Below are 27,320 nucleotides of genomic sequence, written 5' to 3' on the forward strand. Positions count from 1 at the left end.
CAAGGCGGGATGGCGTTTAACACCTTCACTGAACACAGGACGGGATGGCGTGTTACACCTCTACAGAACACGGGACAGGATGGCGTTTTACACCTTCACTAAACACAGGGCAGGATGGCGTATTACACCTTCACTGAACACGGGACAGGATTGCGTATAACACCTTCACTGAACACAGGGCAGGATGGCGTATAACACTTCTACTGAACACGGGACAGGATGGCGTATAACACCTCTACTGAACACGGGACAGGATGGCGTATAACACCTTAACTGAACACAGGGCAGGATGGCGTGAAACACCTTCACTGAATGCAGGGCAGGATTGCTTGAAACACCTTCACTGAATGCAGAGCAGAATGGCTTATTACACCTTTGCATGATGCTTTTACTGAGCACCGACATGAAATTGTTACAAAATACTGCACGGAATGGCGTATTACATTTTTACTGATCGTTCTGCATGCTGGCGTATAACACTTCTACAGTACGTAGGGCACATCATGAGCTTTAAATGCGATAATCTAGATGTTTGTACGATTGATCATCCAGTTTTGATTAACAAAAACATCAAATTAAACCAAATGTCTTTTTTTCGACAATGTCTTCGGAGTCTGTGATATTTCCATAAAGCTCCTGTCACGTGTACCTGTTTGTGTGGCTACATACGTATAGGGACCATATTCAGTAACGTCTTGGGTTCGAATTTGACGCTCAGAATTTAAATTTATTTTATTATTGTTATAAAAGATGCAAAGAGAATAAACATTGCTGTGTCAGTTACAATTTACCTATTCTATAAACAGACATATCTTTTGTCGATATTAGTTAAATCATATTTTGAAACATTTAAGAATTTGGAGGATGAGTCTCAAACTCAGACTGAAAACGTAAGTGAAAACTGGTCCAGTAAATATCAAACGTGTAGACGATTTACAAATTTCGTACAGGTTCATGCCTTGGAAAATTGCATGGACTAATTGTCATATTTATTTTAATTAGATACTACCGTTGTATGCACGTATACACTCACTAGTTTCTATGCATGAGCTTTCTGAGAATTAACGGCGTAGGTTACATATAAAACATTCAATCTAAGAATCCAGTTACCGAAATGTTACCAAGATCTTGTTTAAACACACACACACGCACGCACGCACGCACGCACGCACGCACGCACGCAAGCACGCACGCCCGCACGCACGCACGCACATACGCACGCACACACACACGCACGCACACGCACGCACGCACACACGTATGCACGCACGTACACACACACGCGCGCGCGCACGCACGCACGCACGCACGCACTTCTAACGGCCAAACACACACAAGATACGAAAGACATACAACGTCAGAAGTCAGTCGACACATTATACAAATTTAAAAATATAGTAAATATTTAATTGATGTTGGGGTAACTGCCCAGGCATGGTCAGAAGAGGACAGGATGTAACTTACTGGAGTGTAAACCGGCTGACCAGCGCTCAACCCCACACTTTGTCTGACTGTCCCTACTTGTACGTGTGTCCTTGTACATTAACTTACAGCTAGATGGCGTTGTAATCCGAAGAAGTCAATACAAATACAAACATGAACACGTAAAAGCGGAATTGCGCACTTTTTTTCTAATTGTCCATACACAATGAACACGGATATGTGTTTCCTATCTGCCTTCAGGGCTACCTTCGCTTTACGGAAGTCACAAATTGTTAAACATATTGCTCGCTAGAGTAATAACAAAATAAAGACATTATTTGATATTTTTATTTAACAAAAGGGGATGATCAATCGTACACACTTCTACATCATCGCAATTAAAGCCCCAGAAAAGGACGTCCACCTATTCCCAAACAGCGCATCATCGTCGGGGAAAGTTTGTTGGACCCATACTTCCTCGCCTGTCTGTAGTTCCGTCATAATCGTCGCCGATCCTTGGTCGCGCATTCCATCGGCCGAATAAGCGTGGATTCTGGTCAGAATTGCACCGTTCTTCACTATGGCGCTCTCGATGTGGACCTTTGGCACGTAGTCACTTAGGATGGATGCCGAGAACATGTATATTCCATGCATTGGGGCAATGAAAAGACCATGGCTATTGTGATAAGCCCCACCGCTGTTGAGCAGTACGGTCTCAAAGACGATTGGTTGCCCTACAGTGATGTGCTGGATTTCTTGCTTGTCCACTACAGCATGGAATGCCACTGGCTGCTCTACATCGACAACAAAGCGTTGCCGTCTTGTGTTTTCTGCAATGAAAGCATGTTTTCAAAGAATTTCATTATACGTTTTTATTGATACACATTTCAAATACAGAAAGCCCAAAATTAGGAAAAAACGTGTGTGTTATTTATAAAATACAATATAATTTCAAGATGAAAATGACCTAATCAGGGAAATAAAGGTAACATTTAAGTCATTTACATTAATGCATCCATTTGTCTATCAAAAAATACAGTACATATAGTCTTGGTTTTGAGAATGAGACCACTTTTAAATTGGGTTTATATACCGTTTTCGTAGAGACGACAATCGATCTGACGGGATAATTCAAACAGCACAATCAGTGTGTGTATACCACGTGACAAAATGCGTCATAAATGCTACGTCAGAAGGCAACATTTTGCTTCGAATGAAGACTTTTTACAAAGATAACTTTACTATTTCTTCACCATTTAAAATGAAACGTAGCGCAGTTTACGCCGCTTACAGAGCATCGCCTTCGGTAGTTTACCAGAGTTTGATTGAGAGTTTAGTTTCTTAAAATACTTTGACAAACCTTTTCACAATACGGCCGTCTGACGGAGCACTGTCAAAACATTATTTTGGAAACAGGTTTGTCGAAGTGTTTGATGAAACTAATCACCTAATCAAACTCCGGTAAAAGAACGAATGGCAGGGCCCTTTAACCAACATAGATTGCCCTTTGTTTCATTTAAAATGATGAAGTAAAAGAAAAATTATCTTTGTTTTAAGTCTTCATTTTAAGCAAAATGTTGCCTTCCAACGTATCATGTATGACGCAATTTATCACGTGGTATACACACACTGATAATATAACAAACTTAGGTCCAAAAAATGTTCACCCTCACGCTCCACTGTAATTCCACAACGTAAATTGTATTTCCTATCTTTGTCCCAGATATTTTGATTTTAAGAGATTTGTTTTTTCTAGATTTTTTTTTGAGATAAATAAACTCAAATTTCTTCTGAATTATGTATCAAGTATTCCATTTAACAGTTTCAAGTTTTAAATAAAAATATATTTTGAATTTTTCCATATTTAAAAACAAAATGTGCCTTAAAACCACAAGTTAAAAACACAAACATAAACAAACATAAAAAAACATAGCCGAAGACAATGTCTAATTGGAATACAGTAGCATAACATTTATCAATATGTATGAGAATTCCACCGATGAGGTCGGAATAACCGCCTAATGTAACCGACAGTAAAAATATAGAAATTTAGAGATATTAATTAATGCGAAAGCACATTCAGAAAACCAAATGATTATCAGAGTTGAAGTTAACTCTCGTACAGTACCGCTTAGCCGCTTGTTCGCACTTCTTGTAGATACGTTTGTATCAACGGTTGCCTCTTGAGGTCCGGCGTTCACGTTGCACATGACAACTTTCCGATTTAGTTCAGCAATCATACGACTCTGAAGAACGTTGTCTTTTGTTTGTGTTTCAAGCGAATCTTGTAGTTTTCCTATCGTTAAAGTCTTCTGCGCATCTGGTAAAGGGTAGCAATACATTAATAATGCATTATTGGAAAATTGTTCAGCAGGTGAAACCAGAAAGCATCTTTGTGAGAAAAGTCTTATTAGTGAACATTTCATTATTTTGACACAGATGAATATAAATTTCATCTACTTTTCATGCCATTATTGTACCTTGATCAATAGCAAATGTGGGTATCAATCCCATCTGCCACCAGAGTAGTTGCTATCAAATGCCTCAAAAAGGAGGAGGGAATAAATGTTCAACATCTTATTGCATTAAAATAGTGAAAAGATAATTAAAGAAGTAAATGTAAAGCACCCCATATGCATTAATTAAATGTGTCGACGATCTTTGACAAATTGTGACATATACAGAATAAAGCTATAAACAAACATTTATAAATGCAGTTTTATCATCTTACCTTTACGTTCGAGTTCTTCAATTTTGGCCATTACTTTGCTATATTCAAGTTCACTCGAAACATTCACGAAAAATGTCTGAAAAACAAACGCAATAGCAACTAAGTAGCCTCCAAGTCTTGCCATAATGTGTATATGTAATAGATCTAGACAAACTTGGTCTACAGTTACTAAGATTTCATGAATGTATTGAAAGGTCACACTGATAAGTCTTTAATTAGCACATAGTTGATACAACGATTGCTCTCTGCTCTCTTTCCCATTATGTACACTATTCAAATGATCTACTTATTATACACACGTCATACTTATACAAGATTCCCGCCTAAGTTGTGTTTGTATGTATGTCTTTAGAAATTACGGTCAAGAATATCCCGTGAAAGTGCAAGCACTTATTTTTTCAACGGGGTCCTTTGTTTTTGCTGAAGGGACAGCACGCTGAAGAGACAGTGATGGGATACAAGTAAGTCTTCTTTTTCGAAGAGACCCCTTGGTTCTTTTACGTGCTCGGTGTAAAGCACCGATACACGGGGTACAAATTTCCTGGGTTAAACCAGTACTGAGTACACCACCTTTTCCAGGCACTACCTTTTAAATGCCGAGCGCCAGGGAAGGGAGCTACTTGTACCAACTTTTAACGTCTTTTGGTATGACGCGGCCAGGGATCGAACCCACGACCTCCCGCTCCGTAGGCGGACGCTTAACAACTAGGCCACGGAGACGGTGCTGCGAAAGTTGTGAAAGTTAGCACCGTGAAAGTTGCCGTACCATTTGGTTCTTTCTTTATTGTCATTAGGTTGGGAAGCCTTCAGATTTCAGAACGAAATAAAAATATGTCCTAAAAATAAAAAATAAGCATAGAAAAATGATTTCCTCAAGCGGAATGATTAACATAACAATGAAAGGTGATACGTAGTTTTGGTAATTATAAGCTGACATTAAACAATGAATACATTTGGTATGGCCTTTCTCATGAGACGTCACATCCCCTGTATGGTACAATTAATTTTGAGCACTAAGAGCTATTCACCGTCCCTGGTTAACGAGTCCGCCGTATTCATTGATAATAATCATAATTTCAAGTATCAGATTTCATGTTTTTGTGATTTTGGGGGAGCTAGTATTCAACATTTCAACTTTGAGTTGTTCTAGATGTGTTCGTTAGATGTCTTCATAAGAGATTATTTTGTTTAATATGGAAAAGTGAAATATTTAAATGAATTAATTTTCTTTAAGAACGTTTTGTTTGACAAACAAATTCATTTATATGTTTCACGATCTTTGAACGATTCATCGCTTAGCATATAAGATTAAGATCGTTTTGCATACTTATTTGACATTTTTATAAAGATATAGCACGCACATATTTGTTTAATCAAATGTATTTTATAATGTTACCTGCATGGGCCGATCCAGGAGTTGACATTAGAGGGGGCACAACTTAGGGGGCGTATCCTCTTTCTATGAACCAAATTAGGGTTGGTATCAAATGTTGAAAGAGGGATTTGGAGGTACTCCCCAAAGAATATTTTAACAATTTCTAGTCCTAAATGATGCATTTGTGGCCTGTCGCGTTACTTTTTTTCTCCTTTATTGAAAAAATAAACTCGGAATTATACAAAAGTCATAATTAAACCAGACTCCCGCCTTGGTTTGCACTCTGAACGTTGCCTTACCATTAAATTCTGTCTTTACTGTCATTAGGTTGAAAAGCCTTCAAATTTCAGAACGAAATAAAAGATATGTACTAAAAATCTAAAATAAGCATAGCAAATAGATTTGTTGGAGCATTATGATTAATGTAACAGTGATCAACTAAGTCACGTGAAGTAGGAAGTTTTCTTCTGCGCGTATATAGGATGTTTTCATTTTTATTTACACTACTAAATATGAAACTTATCGTAAAGTAAATCAGATTTGTCTATGACGCTTTTTTCTTGATGTTTAAATTGCTCTTTCTGCTGGGTTCGTAGGTTTTAAAATTAGAGGCTTATATTAGTTAAAACATATTTTATTTAGTTCATATAGACAAAAATAACAGTACAGCAATAGTATGATGTAATGGATTGGAAAATGGCTTTTATTTAACAAGGCATTTATTTGGTATAGCCTTTTTTGAGACATACCATTCCCTTTATGGTATGATTGATTTTGAGCACTTGCTGCTATTCACAAGCACCGTTGAACGAGTCCGTCGCGTTCTTTGATAATAATCATAATTCGAAGTATCAGATTTCATGTTTTTGTGCTTTAAAGGGAGCTAGTATAGATTTCAACTTTGAGTTGTTTTAGATTTGTTCGTTAGACGTGTTCATAAGAGTTTATTTTGTTAAAATATGGAACAGTAAAATATTTAAAATTTGAATTTTCATTATAAACGTTTTGTCTGAGATATAAATAACTATATATACTTCATGATCTATTAACAAATCATTGCAAAGCATACACCGCGTTTTGCATAATTTTATTGATATATTTCACAAATATTTGTTTAACCATATATATGAAAAAATGTTAAACATATATATCAATGTATACATCAATATGAAATATTTAGAAAATATAAACAATACACATAGGTCTGATCCAAATAGGATACAACTAGTTATGTCATATCACAACCTCATTCATAACTCAATTACAAAATAACAGCATGCTATGCTAGCATGTTTCTTTATGTATGAATCCTTTATATAAACGGTTAAAATTATATTGAAATTGGAAGGTAGTTAATAATGGGAAATGACTGTTTATGTCGTATAGATTCGAATACAGTTATGGGAGTAAAAACAACAACAACAACAACATCGTAAATCTGCTAAATTAAAGTTAATTCAAACATTTAATTAAATGACAACTTATTTCAGCTTTATCAAATAAACAAAGATGATAACATTATATGAAACACTAGACATGTTGAAAAGACTAAACATACTTACATGTATTTATATTGCTTTAGTTGTTTTTTTTGGCGCATGCATATTTTAGCAATAGGGGGCGAAAACCTATTCGTTTGAAAGGGGCGTGCTAGAATAAGCAAACAAAAACAATTATACATCGTTATCGTTTTTCGAGGTCCTTATGAAAATTAAACGATCGCCAAGCTGCGCTAGGCGTAAGAGATTCATTTCCATAAAGACCTCCAAATAAACCACAATGAAATATACCTTAAATAGAAATTATGATAAATGATCTCGTCTATTCTACAGAAAATTTTATCTTTTATCAACTGTCTTTATAGAATGAGTTGTTTTCACTTGCTGTATGCATAATACATTATCCTTTTCCATTGGCACACTTTGTAACGATAAACAAGTTATTTGTATATAAATCAATGGTATTATTTGTCTACTGACTTATCAAATCAAGTACAGTTGATTCGTATAATCCATCTTAATAGACAAAATATAATTTCGACCACTAAAATATCATAATCTATAACAGAAACCTGTTATTTTTATAAAAAAGGGAGGCAATATGCAATATTTAGAATCCTACTTTTCTAGTATATGATCAAATGAATTGGATTGAGAAATGACTTAGTAAGTAGCTGTGTGACCTTTGAGTCTGATATTATGCCTTGACTCTACAGTGTGTAGCTGTGGCGAATCGTACAAGTTAGGAACTCTTATTAATAAAATATTGGTCTATCTTTACTCACTTTATCGAACCGAGTGAGTCATGTCTAAACTCTACAAACCATTCAAAAGAACGGCCTTGTTATTTCAAACGCTCTTTCAAGCTACCTAATGTAACGGGACACCCCGTTATTGACAATTATAGCTTCCCATGCAACTCTTTTGTGAAAGAGCAAAACTTTGTTCAGTGTACATGTGCCTTAAACCGCATGCTTATGGACTTGACGCAACATGTGAGTAATTAATTCAATTAATATATTCAGAATATGTATTTAACATTGTATTTTTGGACGAGTTAATATACTGGACATACATGAGGTACTGTATTTTATACTACATTAAGGAGGTGGATTGATTCTTATCTTACATAGTAACCACGTGTTTGTAATCATGTATAAATTATAGTTGATATTATAGGCATATTATCGTTCAATTTAAGGCTTTATAAAGGGATAATAATACATGCATGGTCATTCAATGTGGACTTCAGGTCTTTGTTAAAGTAAATAACGTTGTTAACGTCGTCGTTGTTAATATTTCTTATATTTTATATTACCATTCAATATCTTTAAAGCACTCAAGTTGTGTTTTATTGAACTAAGCTAATAAAGTTTACTTGCGACAAAGTTACGCCGTTGTGAAAATAGCAAGCCGCACTTACCAGTTGTATGACGGCAGCAGTTCATATCACATTTTGGCGTGGTCTGGACCGGTCAAAAATATGATATGGTCCGCCGACGTCGTAAGACTAGATTGTTATCAAAATGAAGTGATATACGGACCGATCGATGTTATCTGTACAAAGAAATGACACATTAATGTAAGGAATAATATATTCCAATATTGACTCCCCTGGATGCGTCATGGATACACATGTGATCTGCAGTATTCTAACAAGGTTCGAGGCAACTGTTTCAGCTGTACATAATTTATTGAGCATACCTGAGCTGTTAACAACGATGTTAACTTTAACAAAAAAATAACAATCGGCACAATATCTGTACAATTTGAGTAACCGAAATAACTCTTTCGGTGCCAAATATATAATAATAATTAAAAGTACATAGTAACGATATAATTATTTGTGGCACTAATGCGACTAGGGCAGTCCAACATGTTTGCGACTATGGCGCGAAAATGTTAAGAAAAACTCGTATTGAATGACCACGAATTTGATATTATATCTGTCGTAGTATTGCTCCGTCAGGAGATATTTCATCCTCGGCACCCCAGCGTATCATAACCTATATGATTCCTTGAGTAAATCAGCTGTTAAAATCTCGTACTCATGAATAATTAATTAGGTGAAACCGCATGAGACACACCTCATGCAGTGCGGAAATGGCCGAGAAGTTACGAATGTAATCTCGGTTCGAAATAATCCAATGAGATCACGGCTTATAAATCGTTTTAGACAGGATATTGTTAAATATGCCGATAGCTCTTCACAAAGGAGCTCCTTTTCTTTTTGTTATCAGCTATTTCATTGGTCGGAAAATGCTTATGAATATTCAAGATTAACGAGGTTTCCCCCAGCCTATTTGCCCAGGGTATCATATAAGCTAGCCGAGGATGGAGATATTTAGTTATTAGACGTAATTTCATGAATGACGACGTCATTTCTGACCCCCATTTCTCGAAATACCTTAAGTCCCTTATAACAGGATAAAGCTTAGCTGACTACTTTTGTTTTTCGTATAACTTGAGTAATATTTGCATTCTTTAGAGGTTTGTTAGTTTGACCAAATATAAAATTATTTGTTTCCACTAACATCTCCAAAAAATGTTTGGTAGGTAGGTATATATATAATTATCTTATTTTTTCAGAACCTGGATTCTGTACCAAACCGACCCATATCAGGGTATATCAAAATTGTAGAAAAAATGAAATATAAAATGGTCAATTTTCACCATATTCACCCAAAGAAATACAAATTTATTAAGAAATAATAGCATTTCAGTTTCAAACAACAGCAACAATGATCTTCAGTTGGAAAGAAAACATACGGTCGGTCGGGTTAATGGAAACAAACAGACAAAAAAGCGCCCTATTGGAGAAATGATAATTACGGAAAAATTAGATTATTTAGTAAAATCAAGAGAAAGTAAAAACATTTGGCTAAATGAAATAAGCTACTTCTGTTTGTAACGCTTAAGCAAGTAAATTTAGGGCCAGGTATAAATTACCATTTCAATTTAAAGTGTAAAATAAATAAGAAGTATTGGCGTTACAAATTAAACTCTCTCTCTCTCTCTCTCTCTCTCTCTCTCTCTCTCTCTCTCTCTCTCTCTCTATATATATATATATATATATATATATATATATATATATATAATATTTTTGATATAATATAATATAACTATAAATTATAAAATAATAATAATATAATTATAAAGTATACTATAATAAAGCTATATAATTTATTAAAAATAAAATAATGTGATTAAATATAATATAATTTAATATGCTAATAAATAAAATAATGCTTTATCATACTTTACCTTATAATTTAGTAATAATATAATAATTAATATAATTTATTGTTTTATAATATAATATTGAATACTATATCATATAATATGATTATGTATAAACTAACAAACGGAACAGTATTTCTTTTAAGTGACGGTTATAAAATAGTTAAACTCTTTATGTAGACCAGAGACGCTCAGTATGTATATATTATTGTTTATTTGGAGATCTCTATGGACAAATAACGTTCAAACCTAAGATCTCCAAATAATTCATAACATATAATTACAATGGCTGAAATCATTTTCAATGAGTGCATGCCCCTTCCAATCAAGCCTGGTTTAGACCCTACCACTGAAATATAAACATAAAACATATAAGTAACTGTATAAATACATACTGGTACCATTTGTGTCATTTCAACATATATACATTATGAAATACTGTTCTGTTCTTTATCTATTTAGCTGAAACAGTTTATTATTTTGTTGTTCTTTTTTTTGCGCAAGAAAATCCTCCTTGGGTTTTGTGGTTCATGCATGGTGGTGCTGATGTTAACATGCAAAGATGTTAAACATTCATTAGAAACAGTAAATGTCTTATCCTCCAACTCAGTTTAATTAAGTCGTTATTGATTATCAAGTTTAAATAGGTACTGACTTGCGTTGACTTGATTTTCCTTGACTGGCATAGTGAACGGTTAACTAGATAATATTCAAGTAACCAGTTATCTTTAAATGCATTTCTAGCTTATATCACTAACTAGTTATGATTTGCGAATTTCACTTAGTTAGTAACATAATAACTTGTTAACTACACAAAATTTGTGTTACGAATTATTTGTAAACAGATATATACAACTGGCCCCAATTTCTCGAAACTTCTTAAGTCCCTAATAACAGGATAAAGCTAAGCTCACTATTTTTGTTTCTGAATAATTTTGGTAATTTTTACTTTTTCAGTGTTTTTATACTTAAGATAGGAATTATCTTATTGATAATCACAATTAACCATTTTACATTTATCATAATTCAATGTTGGCTAATTTAATTAAGCTACTTAAGCCTGTTAAGCTTAAGAAGTTTCAAGAAATTGGGGCCAGGTAACATATTCCTTATCCAGTTAACCAGTTATGATTATTCGTATTATTCTGGAATTCGTAAACCATAACGTTGTCCATTATTTGGAGATTTTAGAGAGCATTTAACCTCTGCGAAAAAGGTTCATGAAGTTCATGAACTATTCCAAAAATTCATGAACTATTCCAAAAGTTCATGAACTTCCAAATAAGTTCATGAACTTTGAAAGAATTTTTGTGAAGTTCATGAACCAAGTATTGAAGTTCATGAACTATTATTGTGATAATTTATTAGTTCATGAACTTTTGACCAGTTAACTGAAAGTTCATGAACCACATTTGAAGTTGATGAACTTTTGAATAAGTTCATGATCTTTGAAAGTTTGTTTGTCTAGTTCCTGAACATTTCATTAAAGTTTAGTAGAACTGCAACGTAAGATTCAAGTTTGCATTTAAAAATATATTTTCTAGTTGTTAATGTACCAGTCAGACAATTGTAACAACGCCCCCCCCTCCCCCAGGGCCGGGTACACCAGGGATTGAGAGGGGAACGTGAACTGTTTTTACCTTTCTTGATCATCAACTTCGTATACTAATGATCTGTGATTTGTGGCTGAAGGAATATTCTTAACAAAGTGTTGAAAAACAAATGAAGATTTTCTCATAAACCGAAACAACTGGTTCTGAAATATTTATTGGTAAAGATTCTTAAGAAATAGTTTTCCCATACAACTTCTGTTTTAGTGACCATGCTGTACATATATAATTGATAGGCATTCATAGTCGTTTATATGATTTTTAAACTTCAAAATTGACTTACGTTTTGTTTAAACAAATGTCTTGAGTCTTGGTTTGCGGTGACGGCAATGTTCCAAACAGTAGTTTTTAATCTCCACTATTAGACAGCGTGAAAATGTAACACATTGGCTGATAGATGGTAAGATAATTAATAGCTATGATTTCTTTCCTCCAGAGTAATTCAAATTCCATTAGTTGTCTTTAACACTGAAAAAAATTGCAAACACAGCTGAATGACAACAATAAGCCGCCATTTTGAATTAAACCGGAAGTACAGTTCTGCAGACGATAATGGATGAAGCTTTCATTGTGTAGGTCATTAAAATGACCAGGATGGCAAACTGGTGAGTTTTTACCTATCACTTGTTAATTATTGTTGAACTAAATTGGTTTTGACTCCTTACTAAATGTACAACGTTATTCAATGACAATATCAATTGACTGTAAATTGTAATTTCTGGAAAGATCATGTCAATCGGCAATTTGATTTTTCTAATTATGAATTATATGTTTTTCTTACAAAAAAATCATTAGAACTTATTGTCATTTCGCTTAATCACTTTGAAATGTGTTGACTTGTGTAATACTTTCATTTGATCGGAAAAGAGACAATTTAAAGATGTCGCGAAAATATGTGACAGTTTAGAATTGTGGTATGTGACTGCATTCATTTAATGTTCTTGGGTGAAGAAAACATGTCTTACATATAATTGTTTATGATATTCACTAAAGAAAATTGTCTATTTCAGACTCAATGAAGACGAGTAAAACACAACCAATTATGCAGTTACTGAGCTATAGATGTGGCGAAAGTGAGGATGTCAACTTTTCCTGTTACCGGTACGCCTGAACCCTGATCATGTTGCCACCATACAGAGCCCCAACCCACCAACATGTCCTGTACAATTTCTGCAGATGTCCACGTGTTCATGACACTACTGACTAGAGTAACTGGTAAGGGTTTAAGCTAAGATAATTTTAAAAGTTATGAAGTTTGTTCTTGTCATAAACACGTCATAGTGGATTTCAATGGAACCAGATACATATTTGACAGAAGTGAGTGTTAATACAAAGTCATACATTTATTGTTTTTCCCGGGAGGACCCTTTTCTCTCAAACAGCAATTCAATTACGAGAGCAATGCCCCTTAACTGTCATATGACTCAAGAACTTGACAGTAGATCGCAATTGGTATCACTTTGAGGCTTAAATGTGAATCGTCCTCTACCTACAATTAATACTAGCTAATTTTGTTTCAACTGCATAGTGAAACTTAAATGTGAACAGCTTAAAATCTCATCAATTCTATAATCTTCTAGAGTTAAAATAATTTAAAACTGGCCTTATTTAAAGAAAGAAGACTTTAATTATTCATTTTAAACTTGCTTCTTATCATCAAAAGCTAAACTCAATGTCATATATTTTTCAGGGAAAACAGACTTAAAATAGAGGAAGACAACTGCCGGCTGAGAAAGAAAAGGAGGACATGGGCGATACATATTACTGCACTGCAGTATAGAATCAAATCATCTACCCATGTTAGTTGCTGTGGAAATCAACATTGATACAGATGTAATTTTGGAAACTGTTAAAAAATATGAGTTACACTATCTTAACTAGAGAAGAAGTGAAAAACTGTTCCTGTATAGTGCGGGACTGCTTTACACAAACTAGATCCTGTCAAAAAAAGTTTGGCAAGTCGCAGTGATTAAATAAATTTGAGGCTTACACACATTCTACCCTAAAGAAGAACCATCATCATCTACAATGATTACATCATTTGGCAAGGTCTTAGGTGTATATACTCACAACAGTGTTATGTGTCATAAAAAGTGGAAGTGTTATAAATGGACAACTTCTTGACAAAACCATAGAACTGTCATATTTTATAATGATTAGTCTTGTTTCATTATAACTTCTTAAACCATTATGAAAAACAATGAATAAGTATTATAAATTAATGTGTGTTCAATTGCATAACTATTGAAAGTACATTTATTAGAATATTTTATGTGATGGTCAAGTTAAATTTGCTTACAATCCACTAATAGTCTATTACAGTTGTGATCATCACATTTCTACATGTTTATTGCATAACATTCATAGTTTCCAATTATTAAGTAAATTGTTGTGATCATAGTGAAATTTTGTTGATGAATATTCATGAAATTCATAATATTAATTTGCTGCAAAAAGTTCATGAAAGAAAAATGACCACTTATGATGAACACTTAGTTCAGTTACTTTTAGTTCATGAAGTTCTTGCAATTTGGTTCAAGAACTTTAGTTGAATGACTTTTAGTTCATGAACTTCATGAATAAATTGGCCATTTTTCCTTCATGAACTTTTTATTAAAAAGTTCATGAAGTTCATGAACCTTTAGTTCATGAATAAATCGGCCATTTGTCCTTCATGAACTTTTCATGAACTATTTCATGAACCTTTAGTTCATAAATTTCATGAATAAATCGGCCATTTTTCCTTCATGAACTTTTCATTAAAAAGTTCATGAACCTTTAGTTCGTGAATAAATCGGCCATTTGTCCTTCATGAACTTTTCATGAACTATTTCATGAACCTTTAGTTCATGAACTTCATGAATAAATTGGCCATTTTTCCTTCATGAACTTTTCATTAAAAAGTTCATGAAGTTCATGAACCTTAAGTTCATGAACTTCATGAATAAATCGGCCATTTGTCCTTCATGAACTTTTCATGAACTATTTCATGAATAATTCATGAACTTCATGAACCTTTTTGTTCATAAAGACAAGACATAGGTTGAAGGACAAAACCGCATTTTTTATCTTTCCAAAAAAAATCTGACAAGCATAATACATTCATTCTTTCAATCATGTAAAAGCATTGCAAATTTAACGAACAAATAATTAATCATTTTGTTGTGATTGCCTTCAGAAAAGCATTTGCCGTTTGGACCCAGAAATGAAGTTAAAGATACTTGTTCAATATGTTATTTAATATCTTTAACTCTAGGCCGAGGAGTCACGTGACTTAAAGGGGTTCTCACATAGGTCAACACGGGTCACAACCGATATAAACTAACTTTTTAAGAGACGTTAATTTCTAAAGAACTTTTTTTTTACAGAAAAGACATGAAAATAGTTCTTAGCCTTTAAAAGACTATGTGTTTTCTGCTTCTACATGTGTGAACTATTTTAGCTTTGTCTGTATTTTAAAGATCAAATACTTGGCTAAATTTTCAGCATTGCATCGATTTACAAAATTCTGTTTCGCACGTGTAGAAACAGAAAATAGCATAGTCTTTTATAAGCCAAAAAGTATTTTTATTCATTTTTTGAAAAAAAATAATTTAGAAATAACATCATTTAATTGGTTGTTTACATTTGTCGTGACGCGTGGTGACCCCTGTGAGAACCCCTTTCAGTCACGTGATTCATCACCCTCAACTCTCTGAAAGCTTGTCCCTGAATTGAATCTGTTGGACTCCTTGATCTATTAAACCAAAACCTATGGCAAATGATGTATGGTTAACACTTGGATATGAATGTACCTCAAGCTAGATTCGACTGAAATTTGAAAAGTTTAATTGTTTGGCCTTTCTCAACCTCATTGGTTTTGTGGTATGCGCTTAACAAGATCATGATTGTGTGACACTGTTAGTGATAAACATTTCGTCGATCCATAGAAACTAGGTTTTGCTTGTAGTTAAATTGTAAAACAGCCAACATGTAATTGATATTTTATAAGGATTTAGGTATAGTGTGTTAACTTATTTTTCTAAAAACATCATTTAACCTCTTTATATTGTCTTATTTCCGTTTACAAGAAATCTACTTAAGTTATAAAACTTTATACACACTTGTACAAATTTAATTTTTAATGGTATATACACTCATTTGTTTAATTGCCAAAAATCCGATTTCATAAGCAAATAGACCCCGTCTATTTATGCTGTAATTATTATAATTGCCTTACTAGTCTTTACGAATCGTATGTCAAAACCTGTGCTATTCAGTGGGTTGGACATAAGGCATAATTTCATTTTAGATGTTATTGGAGATTAATATGTCACAACATGAACAGTGGGGGATTCAAAACAAAAACTTTTCAATGCTGGGTGTAATCTTGTGAGATATAAATCTATCAAATATGTTTTCTCTTGTGTTGCCATCTGTATATATATAATGATGCTTGTGTTTGGCCAAGGGCGTGTATTTGTGATATTGCCATTAAATTGAAACATAAACTGCTTATAACTTTTTATTTACAATTTTACTGATATTTAAAGCTGCACTCTTACAGATTTACCGTTTTGATAGCTTTTTATTTTTTGTCTTGAAATGAGCAATATTTTGCGTAAATGTCTGTAAACCAGTGATAAAATACTGTTGACAAAAGATCAGATCGCAGATTTCATATTTCCGTTCGAAAAGAAATGTTTTATGGCTAAAACCGTTACGAACGGTTTTAGAAAAATGCATAAAACATCATTTTTTGAACTAAAATATAAAAAGCTGCAATCTATTTTTTGTCAGCAGTTATATATATCACTGGTTTACATGTATTTTCGCATAAATTGGCTCGTTCCAAGGCAAAAAAAAGTCAAAACGTTCAATCTGTGAGAGTGCAGCTTTTAGAATGCGCAATAACAATAGTCGACGCATTATTTTCCCGCCGTATCATTAAAACTTGTTGGTATCAACTACCGATGTTTTTCATCCTTCCTAACCTTATCTGCATGAAAAGCAGGGCTGGCCTTGAGTTTTCTCTATTGATATTTCCTAAATCATTGTTAGTTCTAATGGTTTGCCAATGATTGCACACGGATAAGGCATCACACTCTCCAGAATAATTATGCCTTCATGCATTGCTGGGTACACTGTGAAGATATGAAACTGCAATTTATTTCCAATACATGATGTGTTTAAATGCGAAGCAGTAACGTAATATCAGTTCATGTTTCTGCAACAGAAAATGCCAAAATAAACAACAGTATTTCCTTTTTTGAAAAGAAATGTGGGGAAATATTATGTTTTATAGGATTATCAATGAGCGTGCTTTGGTTCAGTGCTCATATTTGCACAAACCCCCTATATATTCATATGCAGGTGTGCAGATGGATTAAGTTGTACTCAAATAACCTACGTCTTAAGGTTTATGAAATACTATCCAAGATGTAATCACTTTAGACAAAAAAAATGCAAAACGTGTTTTCAGTGTTATTTTTTCTTCATTTTTTAACTTATTTTGACACTTTTAAACACTTACATGTTTGCAAAAAGTTATCCGATTCACTTAAAGCTGCACCTTCACAGATTGAACGTTTTGACAAGTATTTTATTTTTGTCTTGGAACAAGTCAATTTTTGCGAAAAATCCGTGGGAACCAGTGATATAAGACTGCTGACTTTATATTTATTTAAAAAAATGATGTTTCATGCTTTTTTTCTTTACCGTTAGCCGTACATTGATTTTCGAACGGAAATATGAAAACCTACTATCTGATTTTTTGTCAGCAAACTTATATCATTGGGTTGCTGATATTTACGCAAAATATTGCTCTTTCCAAGACAAAAAATAAACAAGTTGTAAAAATGGTTTATCTGTTAGAGTGCAACTTTAAAACTTGAAATAAAAATTTAGTATAGCTAGCTCGTGAAATAAAAACACCGTTTATAACAGCAAATGCGTTCAAATACTTGTTAGGTAACCATCTTTGTTGATTTTGTTTTTGGTTCAAACGTTCATATCTGGACACTTGATCATGAATTTGTTAAAACCTTTCATATTAAACTTTGTGCCTATTAACTGGAACTAGTTATCACTACACGCAAGCAACCCAATGGCATACAAAAGAATGTTTCTTTTGGTAAAACATCTTATTTTAATATGGAATTTCTTATTATATCTAATATTTCAAAAATAATCGTAACCTGGTATAAACGTGTCCAATTTGATTGAAACTTGGATTGCATATTGATCAGGTGCCGTATTCATAACGCATCTTTAGAATGTAAAGCTAGGAAGAATTATTTTGTATTCATAGTGCTCCAGACAGATAAACTGACAAGCAACCTTGCTGGTCTTAAAAGAATAAAGGGCTTTCTCTGCTGTGTCATGGACATATACACCACAATTATTATTTTATAATTAATATAAATTTAAACTTATTCAAAGTAGGTCCTTGACAACATACAATAATCAAAATCATGATAATTTCTTATTACACGTGCACTTGTCGTTGCTTTTTTCAGCAGAGCTGACGGGATGAACGGAGATCACTGACTATCGCCGATCGAGGAACTAGCGGAATCACCCGGTACTTGCCGAGCGCGCGCTTAGGATTGGGGGTAAAGAATTTGTTATCGTTTTTTTCACCGAGTCCTATCGTTACGAGGTGAAGTGATAATTTTTTATCCCTGGTCGTGTTTACCACCACGATCCTGCATTATCCCACCACTTACCAACGTTATCTTCACCACTTTACCTCGTAACGGCTGGACTCAGTTTTAAAATTGCTACAAATGGATGCGCTTAGAATCGCTGTGCTCACCATTGAGACTCCCGACTGAACATAAATTAATATAAAATATATTTTTTGTTGAGCAAAACTTCCGTTTAGCACTCACTGTATAACAAATATAAACTGTTTCAGGGTTTCACAATGTACCCAACACGGCATGAAACCGTCTTGTTGTCACCCAAATAACATGTGTTTATGCTTATCGTGGAAAGCAGGAATGATGTTGTATTTAACAAACGCGGTTCCATTATCAGATCAATAGATATAACAATGTTTTAGGAAATGGCAGTAACGAAAACTCGAAATGAACGCTGTTTTTGTGACAAAATGGGCTCCGGGGTCGGTAGCGGTTACCAAACACGTTATCAATTCAAAAACTTTATATACGCAATCCCACGACGCAATATGAATGCATCGATCATTGTTATTACATATGGTTATCGAGTACGAAGTCTATATTACCAATCGAAATGCAAATAAAAAACAATTACCAGTTATTCAGTCCAGTATTGGCAAGTTAATGTTTGAAATCCGCCATTTTATCTGTGTTGACAAAGACTGCAAAAAATGAATTGCAAAAATGGAATTATCAGATAGATAGCTAATTTGTTGGTCGCAAAACTAAGAGGTAATAATATTCCATGACATGTCATGCACCTTAAAAGCTTTTTGCTTCTTTGTACATTAGGCAATTTTTTGAAAAGGTATCGCTCGGTTTAACAGAAAATCGTTGACAGCCTATACTTTATTAATGACGATGAAACTTGACGATCAAAATCAATGCTATTTAATTTTCTGAAAGGGGAAAGGGATCCCTATTATGATAGCAAGCCTTACCCGTAAATTGATATGTCTGTATTTAGCGCAAGTTTGCCAAGCTTTGTGCGCTTATGATTTATAAAACATTTTGAATCAGTTAAACAAAGTGAAGAACTGAAAATATATGTATAAGGTTTTATAAAATAAATAAAAACAACAACATTCCCTTTGCCAATTATATTGCATTTATATAATTATGGTTCTTCAATTAAAACAACTCTCATAAGTAAGTTTAGTGATTTTTATTCCAAAATCTTATACTAGTATGCCACAATTGTGTAACTTGTATTTATAAATATTTATTGACACGAGTCGGTAGGTAAAAGTGGCTTTATAATTCTGATTCTTATTAACAAAATATATCGACAGATTAAACTTATTGTATTTCAGAATACCAAGGCAGCTCATCCTTTCCTGCAAAGCCATGTCGAACTTCCTCGTGGACAATTTTACAATCGATGAATACCTGCTACAGTTAGCCCACATCGCGCAGGATCGGGCACCACATTATGTGAAGCAAGAACATTTACCGGACCAAAGTGATCGATACATCAAATGCAACACTTCAAATAAGCAAACGTTGCATATAGAGCAAGAACTTAATCAAGAAACCCGCCAAAGTTATCTGGATTGCAATGTCATCACCCCACATGAACATTTACTGGAGATAGAACGTAAACCTCAAATAGAAAATGGTCATGCTTATTGGGAAAACAACGCGAACACTCTAGATTATCACACACCACATATAAAGCAAGAACCTTTATCAGATACTGACAAATCGGATTGGGAAACCCAGGTCAATACTGCAGAACAGTTCCCACATCAGATAAAACAAAAACATACATGTACTAGCCATATCGATTTCATCAACCCGCAGCAGCAAGTATTACAGATTCAACATAAAGCTGAATCATTTAATGGCCAAGCAGATTGGGAAAACCATTTAAACACACCAGAGTATCAAACTTTTCATATACAACAGCAGCATAAACCAAACACTAGCCAAAGTGATTGGGAAATAAGTATTAATACTCAATATCAGCAGGCACTAGAGATACAGCAAGTACATAACCCCGATATAGGTCAAAGGGTTTGGGAAATCGATGCAAACACCGGATATCAGTCGCCACAACAGATACAGCAAGAAAATAAACCTTATAGTGGCCAAAATGTTTCGGGCGGAAATGTTAACCCTAAAGATTGGCTGCCACCTCTGATAAAGCAAAAATGTAAACAATATACTAGCGAAATTGATTGGGAATTCAATGTAAAAACTATAGAACAAACGAAATATTTAAAGCATGCTACTTCATCAGATACTAACGAATCGGATGTTAATACACATACTGACACACAGCAGCAGCACCTGATAAAACGAAAGCATATTCCAAATAATTGCCGAACTAACAGGGACATCAATATTACCACACGATTTCAACACATATTACAGGTTGAGCATAAACCTAAATCCCACAATGTTTACGCTGATTTGGAAAACCACAACAAAACTCCAGATCATCAAACAAAATATATTAAGCAAGAACCTCTACCAGCTACGGAAAAATTCATCTTTGAAACACATGCCACCACCCAAACACAACATATAAAACATAAACAAACAACAGATAAAGCAGAGACTGAGATGGAAGTCCATGTCAACACTTCAAATGATCAAACGCTTTATATAAAGCCAGAACGTACATCAGATAATAACGAGTCGGAGATGGAGGACGATGTCAACACTCCAGATGATCAAACCCAACATATAAAGCTAGTTCCTACAACAGATAATGACGGTCCGGAAACGAAAAACCATATCAATACTCCAGGTGATCAAACAAGACATGTAAAGCAAGACAATACAACAGATACTGACGATCAGGAGATGGAAGACGATGTCAAAACTCGAAATGATCAATCAATATTTATGAAGCCAGAACATACAGCAGATGCTGACGAATGGGAGATGGAAGGCGATATCTACACGCCAGGTGATCAAACACTACATATTAAACATGAACATACAGCAGATACTGACGATCTGGAGATGGAAGACGATGCCAATACTCCAGATGAGAAAACACAACATTTAAAGCAAGAATCTACAGTAGATACTGCCGAAACGGAGTTAAAAACCCATTTCTACACTAGAGATGATCAAACTCTACATATAAAGCAAGAATTTACAGCAGATGATGAAACACTACATGTAAAGCAAGAACCAATAGCAGATACTGACGATTCGGATATGAAAGACCATGTCAATACTCAAGATTATCTAACACTTCATATAAAGCCAGAATGTACAGAAGATTCTGACGAATGGGATATGAAATACCATTTTAATACTCCAGATGATAAAACACTGCATGTAAAGCAAGATCCACTAACAGATACTGATATATCGGAAAGGAAAAATAATGTCAATACTACAAAACATCTATTGAAAGTTGAGAAAAAAAATAAACATAATAGTCCTGATCAGCATATTCTTCAGACAGAGCAAATACATATACCAGATTGGTGGATAAACTATGCCGTAACTCCACATTATCAAACTCTACGTTTGGAGCAAGATCCGCTACCAGAAAATGTCGAATTAGATTGGGGAACACACGTCAAAACTCCTGACAACCATTCGCCAAAAATAGAGCAGAAAACGCTTCCTCATAATGATGAGGCCGATTGGAACATCCATGCATCTTTTCATGAGCAGCAGTCGCTACAGAAAGAACCAAAACATGTACCAGAATCTGACACAACTTATTGTAAAAACCATGCAGATACTTCATATCATCAAACACTACATATAAAGCAAGAACATCAACCATATACTGAAGAATCGGTATTGAATAAGCATGTCAGATTCCTACAAAAACAGCCACATATGACAGACAAAAACAGCAAACCAGATACTGGCCATACTGATAGAGAATTCAAATGCAAAATTCCATATCACCGAGCAATGCATACAGTTCAGGAACCTAAACCAGACACTGACCTATATGATTTAAAAAGCGATGCAAACATTGTTGTTAAGCCATGTATGTTCAACAAGGAAGATGATCTTACAGAAACAGTTACATATAATAACGAAACAAGTGACATATCATCATTTCAATCAACAATACATATTAAGCAAGAACATTTCCCAGTATCGAAAGAAGACGATGCTTATGCATTTACCCATTCACTATGTCCAGCAAAGCAAGAACCTTTAGCAGAAATTTGCCAAGAAGTTACAGAAAATAGCACAATCACCCCATCACCGTCTTCTCCTAAATACCAGTGTATTTTAGAACAAATTCTCATTGATTGTGGGATCACGAAAGAATGTTCTCAAATTCAAATTGAAGAACATGGCACGGAAGAATCTTGTAAAAATGGCATAGAAGTCGGCGTAATTAGTCAGGACCAGACGCAAATTATGACAAACACTCCATTGTATTCTCAACTGGAAATCAAGCATGCCTCTACAATAGAACCGTACGGAATTGATGCACAAATCTGTGTTAATGCTAAACTGTGTCCTCCACTGTGGATTACACATGGCTCCAAAGGCAATCCAAGTGAAAATGGCTTAGATATCGATGTAAACAGTAAAGATCATGCTAAAGAGGAGCCCAGGCGTAATCATCGAACAGAACTACTTTTTTCCAAATATGAACACCATAGTGACTATCTAAGACAGGCTTCAGATATGAGATATCCTTTAAGGAAAAATATTTACTCAGAAGAAAATGAGGGTAACAAACAAGCTAATGCTAATAATGGTGTTTGTGGGCATGCTGTTTCGACAGATGGCCTAGGGGAAGAAGCAAAAACTGAAACTGTTAAACCAAAACACATAGCGTCATGTGTAAATCCCTTAAACATCTGTAAACTAAATACAAACCACTTAGGTGGGGCAAGCAATATGAGTGCAGAAACTAATTTAGAAATTGCAAATACTTTAGACGGAACAGACAAAACAGACGAAAAAAGCAGTTTAAGAGGAGCAAGCAATTTAGTTGTAACAAACAACCTAGGTGAAAGAAGCAAATTAGGCGGAGTAAACAACTTAAGTGTAATAAACAATTTAGGCGAGGTAAACAACCAAGATGGAGAAAGAAATCTAGGCGGAGTAAACAACTTAGGTGGAGCAAGCAGTTTCGACGGAGCAACCAACCAAGATGGAACAAAAAATCTAGGCGGAGTAAACAACCTAGGTGGAGCAAGCAATTTAGGCGGACTAAACAATCTAGGTGGAGCAAGCAATTTAGGCGGTGTAAACAACCTAAAAGGAGCAAGCAATTTAGGCGGAGTAAACAACTTAAGTGAAGCAAGCAATTTAGTCGGGGTAAACAACTTAAATGAAGCAAGCAATTTAGACGGTGTATACAACCTCGGTGGGGCAAACAATTTAGGGGGAGTTAACAACTTAAGTGAAGCAAGCAATTTTTGCGGTGTAAACAACCTAGCTGGAGCAAGTAATTTAGGCGGAGGAAATAATCTAGATGGAGCAAGAACTCTTGGTGGAGTAAACAACCTAGGTGAAGGAAGCAATTTAGGCGGAGTAAACAACCTAAGTGGGCAAAGCAATTTAGGTGAAGCAAACGATTTAGGCGGAGTCAAAAATATTATGTCAGATAGCGGGTCACCAAAAACGATCCCTTCAGATACACAAAGCAGAAATTCCTCGACAGTTCGTCCACCATTCTCTTCATTTGGTTTTGAACGGAAAAGCCCGTTTATTGGAATAAACAATTCATTCGTCCTCGGTCCTTTTAGTGGAGCAACCCATTTAGTTAGAGCACAACGCTTAGGGGAAACCAGCGGCTTAAATGCAACAAACGGTTTAAATGCAGAAAATCGTTTGGTGGGAACAATTGGCTTCATAGAAGGAAATAATAAGGTTAGGTGTAGATCAAATAATTCAGCTGAATTAAGAGGATCAAATGAAACTGCATCTGAAACAAGCAGTTTATGTAGACCATACTCGTCTTTATCAGATAGTTGTACAGGAATTGTAAAAAGCATAACGGATAAAGAAGTTACAATGAATGATTCAGTTTTTTCAAACAAATCAGATGATTACCACACTGACTGGTCTAGTGATATTAGTGATGAAATATTAATTGATTTTACCAAGAAAAATTTACGTGCAGAAAACAAAGTCAATGCATTCGTTAATGATTTTCAATCGTTAAATACGGTGAAACGACATGTATGTTTGAAACCTCGAGGTTCAGAATATACAGTAAAACAACATGTCACACACGATTTGAATGATACTCTTGATACAAATTATGAACTCGCAGTTCCGGCTACCAATCTATATTTACATTCAGCAAAAACTATCGAAGAACCGGTTACCTACAATTATGAAGTTTTGGAGCATAATGCCAAAGGCTTTGTTACCAGTGACTCCACAGATACAAACTATGGTATCAAACAATCCGTGAAAGATTACTCTTTAGGTGGAGCTCATTTAGTCAATATACCTGTTTCTAGATATGGTATGTTTCCAATGGTTATGCAAACCTATGGTCAAGTGGGTGGTTTGACTCCACACTTTACTATGCAGTATGGTAAACCTCTATATTTGGCAGCTACTACAACTAACTCTGTACAAGAAATTCGGGAACGCAATACCATACCATTTGCAATGGAGACGGTGCAAAATCAAACGGGTGTGGAAAAGCGACGATATACTTGCACAACTTGCGACCGATACTTCGTGAACCATGAATGCCTTATAGCACACATGAAGATTCACTCGCAATGTCCGGCTTTTCTCAAATGTCATGACTGTGGTGAGGAATTCTCCAGCAGCATATACCTGAACCGGCACCGCAGTTATGAACATGCCGATTCACAATCGTTTGAGTGCCCCGAATGCTACCAGAAGTTTCCACGAAAGGGTAACATGATGGTTCATTACCGAAACCACCGCCGTGAGAGGAAATTTATCTGTGAATTTTGTGGAAAAACATTCGGCAAGAAAACCCATCTCCTTCAACATTTAAAAACCCACTCCAATGTGAAACCCCTCCAATGTGGGTTCTGCCAAATGAGGTTTAAAATGAAGAGTTCCTTGAAGCGGCATATAATGATCCACACTGGAGAGAAGCCATACAAGTGTGACATGTGCGACATGGCCTTCCGACAATCTAACATTCTCAAGGGACATCTGGAGACGCATCGGAGACATATCAACTATGTGTTGTAGTGATGATTATAGTCACGTTCATACTGAGTGACGTGTGTTACCAATTCAATTTTAGTGACGTTAACAAAAAGTAATAAGTGGCAAGAGTAAAAGTACAATGTGAAGTAGTACTATGAGATGATAACGGCGTATGAATTCGTCAAAGTACAAGGAGATTATGCAAGCAAATTTTTGTTTTGTCGGACAAATAAAAAGGCGTTGCTATGACCTCCAAAAATAGTATAAAAATACCATTTTTTTACTGTATCGTGGCATTAATAAACTTGGTCAGCTTGACCCTGTATATTTCATTGTTTTGTTAGTATGTGGATAGAGGAAAATTAGAGATAACATCTTTTTACTTATTTTTTTTTTGACAATTAATATTGGAGTTAAAGAACAAAATAATGAAAATACCAATATTGATAATGATATTTGCTGTTCATCTGTGCCCAATGGATGGTTGTCAACTAAAGGTAGTCGATATAAGAAAAGCTGGGAAAAACAACCAATACAGATGATAAGTATCGGTTTATATGCCAGACACGAGGCTAATGGCTAGTCGTTGTGGATATATTTATTGATTGCTAATACCTTTAAGGCAAAAGTTCGAATCCCATCGATTTTAGTGATATTTAGTAAAAATTTATATAAAACTGATTTAGAATGACGAAATCCTTGTATGGCATTTTACTTGAAGTGTGACTTTGACATTGAACCGAGCTGGTTGTGACATGCGCTCTTGTGATCATTTGTAGGCAGGTATTTAAAAAAAATCCTTTAAGCGGTTCAAGAGATATCGAGCGAACACAAATTGTCAAACGGATGAACGGACGGCAGCATATGTGTGTTCCAGTATTCCTCGTTTAGGTGGTTTTACCTTATTTACAATAGCCCCTAAGCCTGTATTTCATGTGATTTTTTTTCAATGGAAAACAATATTAAATAAACTCCTAAGCCTAATGGACATACCCCCTAAACACCTTTACGTTTTCTCGGACAGACAGACGGTCATGAAGACAGACAACGCGAGCAAAATCAATGTCTACCCATATATAGGGGGGACATTAAAATAAATGATTACAAATCTTATAAAATTAAGACACTAACTGATAGTCAATGTGATATTTTAGTAAATGTAAAAAAGATCCCTCAACAGGATTCAAGACCGGAAAGCGTAGAATACCAACATTTATATCACAGGCATGGCCATACCATATCGATAAACAACTTATCAATTTCATTTTGCGTAATAAACAATAATTTATATATTATATATTTCTACGTATAGATGAGCTATCATTACATCATTGGTAATGGATGGATTAGTCCCACATTATATTCAAATTACCACATCATGTTTGGGGCGTTACCTTCTGACTAGCGCTTTTCCCTCAGAACCGAAAATTCTTAAGAATAAAGTGTTGTCAGTGGGGTTCGGGGCCACTGGCTACAATGATTAAGTAGGGACGATATACGTGTGCTTATTATAATCACATTCATCCTATGTCATCTACTTTTAAGCGAGTTCATAAAATGAATGAAATCGATTTATTGCTTTTTATTTGAAAGGACTAAGTATTTGCTTGCGTCACTTATCCCACCGAAAGTCTTTCAGCGCTTTCAGTGCTTTGATTGATGAAATGCTGTTCATGCTGTCAAATT

The 27,320-nt window shown here is 34.7% G+C and overlaps 2 protein-coding genes across 5 annotated transcripts; one reads left to right on the plus strand and one right to left on the minus strand.

Annotated features, from left to right (window-relative positions):
* Positions 1-1,789: 1,789 nt before the first annotated feature.
* Positions 1,790-4,264, minus strand: LOC128243632 (collagen alpha-1(X) chain-like). The gene is made up of 3 exons (XM_052961547.1): positions 4,154-4,264; positions 3,551-3,742; positions 1,790-2,252 (listed from the first exon to the last, which is right to left on the minus strand). The coding sequence occupies exons 1-3, from the start codon at positions 4,182-4,184 to the stop codon at positions 1,807-1,809; spliced, it is 669 nt and encodes a 222-aa protein (XP_052817507.1). The 5' UTR covers positions 4,185-4,264; the 3' UTR covers positions 1,790-1,806.
* Positions 4,265-7,907: 3,643 nt separating this feature from the next.
* LOC128240811 (uncharacterized) lies at positions 7,908-26,622 on the plus strand. Of its 4 annotated transcripts, XM_052957727.1 has the most exons (4): positions 7,962-8,022; positions 9,617-9,651; positions 18,375-18,470; positions 19,853-26,622. In XM_052957727.1, the coding sequence occupies exon 4, from the start codon at positions 19,887-19,889 to the stop codon at positions 25,674-25,676; it is 5,790 nt and encodes a 1,929-aa protein (XP_052813687.1). In that variant the 5' UTR covers positions 7,962-8,022; positions 9,617-9,651; positions 18,375-18,470; positions 19,853-19,886; the 3' UTR covers positions 25,677-26,622. The 4 variants fall into 4 exon arrangements, with proteins under 4 accessions (XP_052813673.1, XP_052813681.1, XP_052813687.1 ...); XM_052957713.1 differs by lacking the exon at positions 9,617-9,651 and having other exon boundaries at positions 7,908-8,022; XM_052957721.1 differs by lacking the exon at positions 9,617-9,651 and having other exon boundaries at positions 7,949-8,022; positions 18,378-18,470.
* The last annotated feature ends 698 nt before the right edge of the window (positions 26,623-27,320 follow it).

The sequence above is a fragment of the Mya arenaria genome, chromosome 1, assembly GCF_026914265.1.
Source record: "Mya arenaria isolate MELC-2E11 chromosome 1, ASM2691426v1".
NCBI lineage: Eukaryota > Metazoa > Mollusca > Bivalvia > Myida > Myidae > Mya > Mya arenaria.

Bases quoted from the DNA above. Each gene is read 5' to 3' on its own strand.
- LOC128240811 (XM_052957713.1), top strand. From the start codon at position 19,887: ATGTCGAACTTCCTCGTGGACAATTTTACAATCGATGAATACCTGCTA.
- LOC128243632 (XM_052961547.1), bottom strand. From the start codon at position 4,184: ATGGCCAAAATTGAAGAACTCGAACGTAAAG. The intron at 3,743-4,153 runs GTAAGATGATAA...ACCCTTTACCAG, and splicing joins TGAAGAACTCGAACGTAAAG to ATGCGCAGAAGACTTTAACG. The intron at 2,253-3,550 runs GTACTGTACGAG...CTTTCATTGCAG, and splicing joins TGCGAACAAGCGGCTAAGCG to AAAACACAAGACGGCAACGC.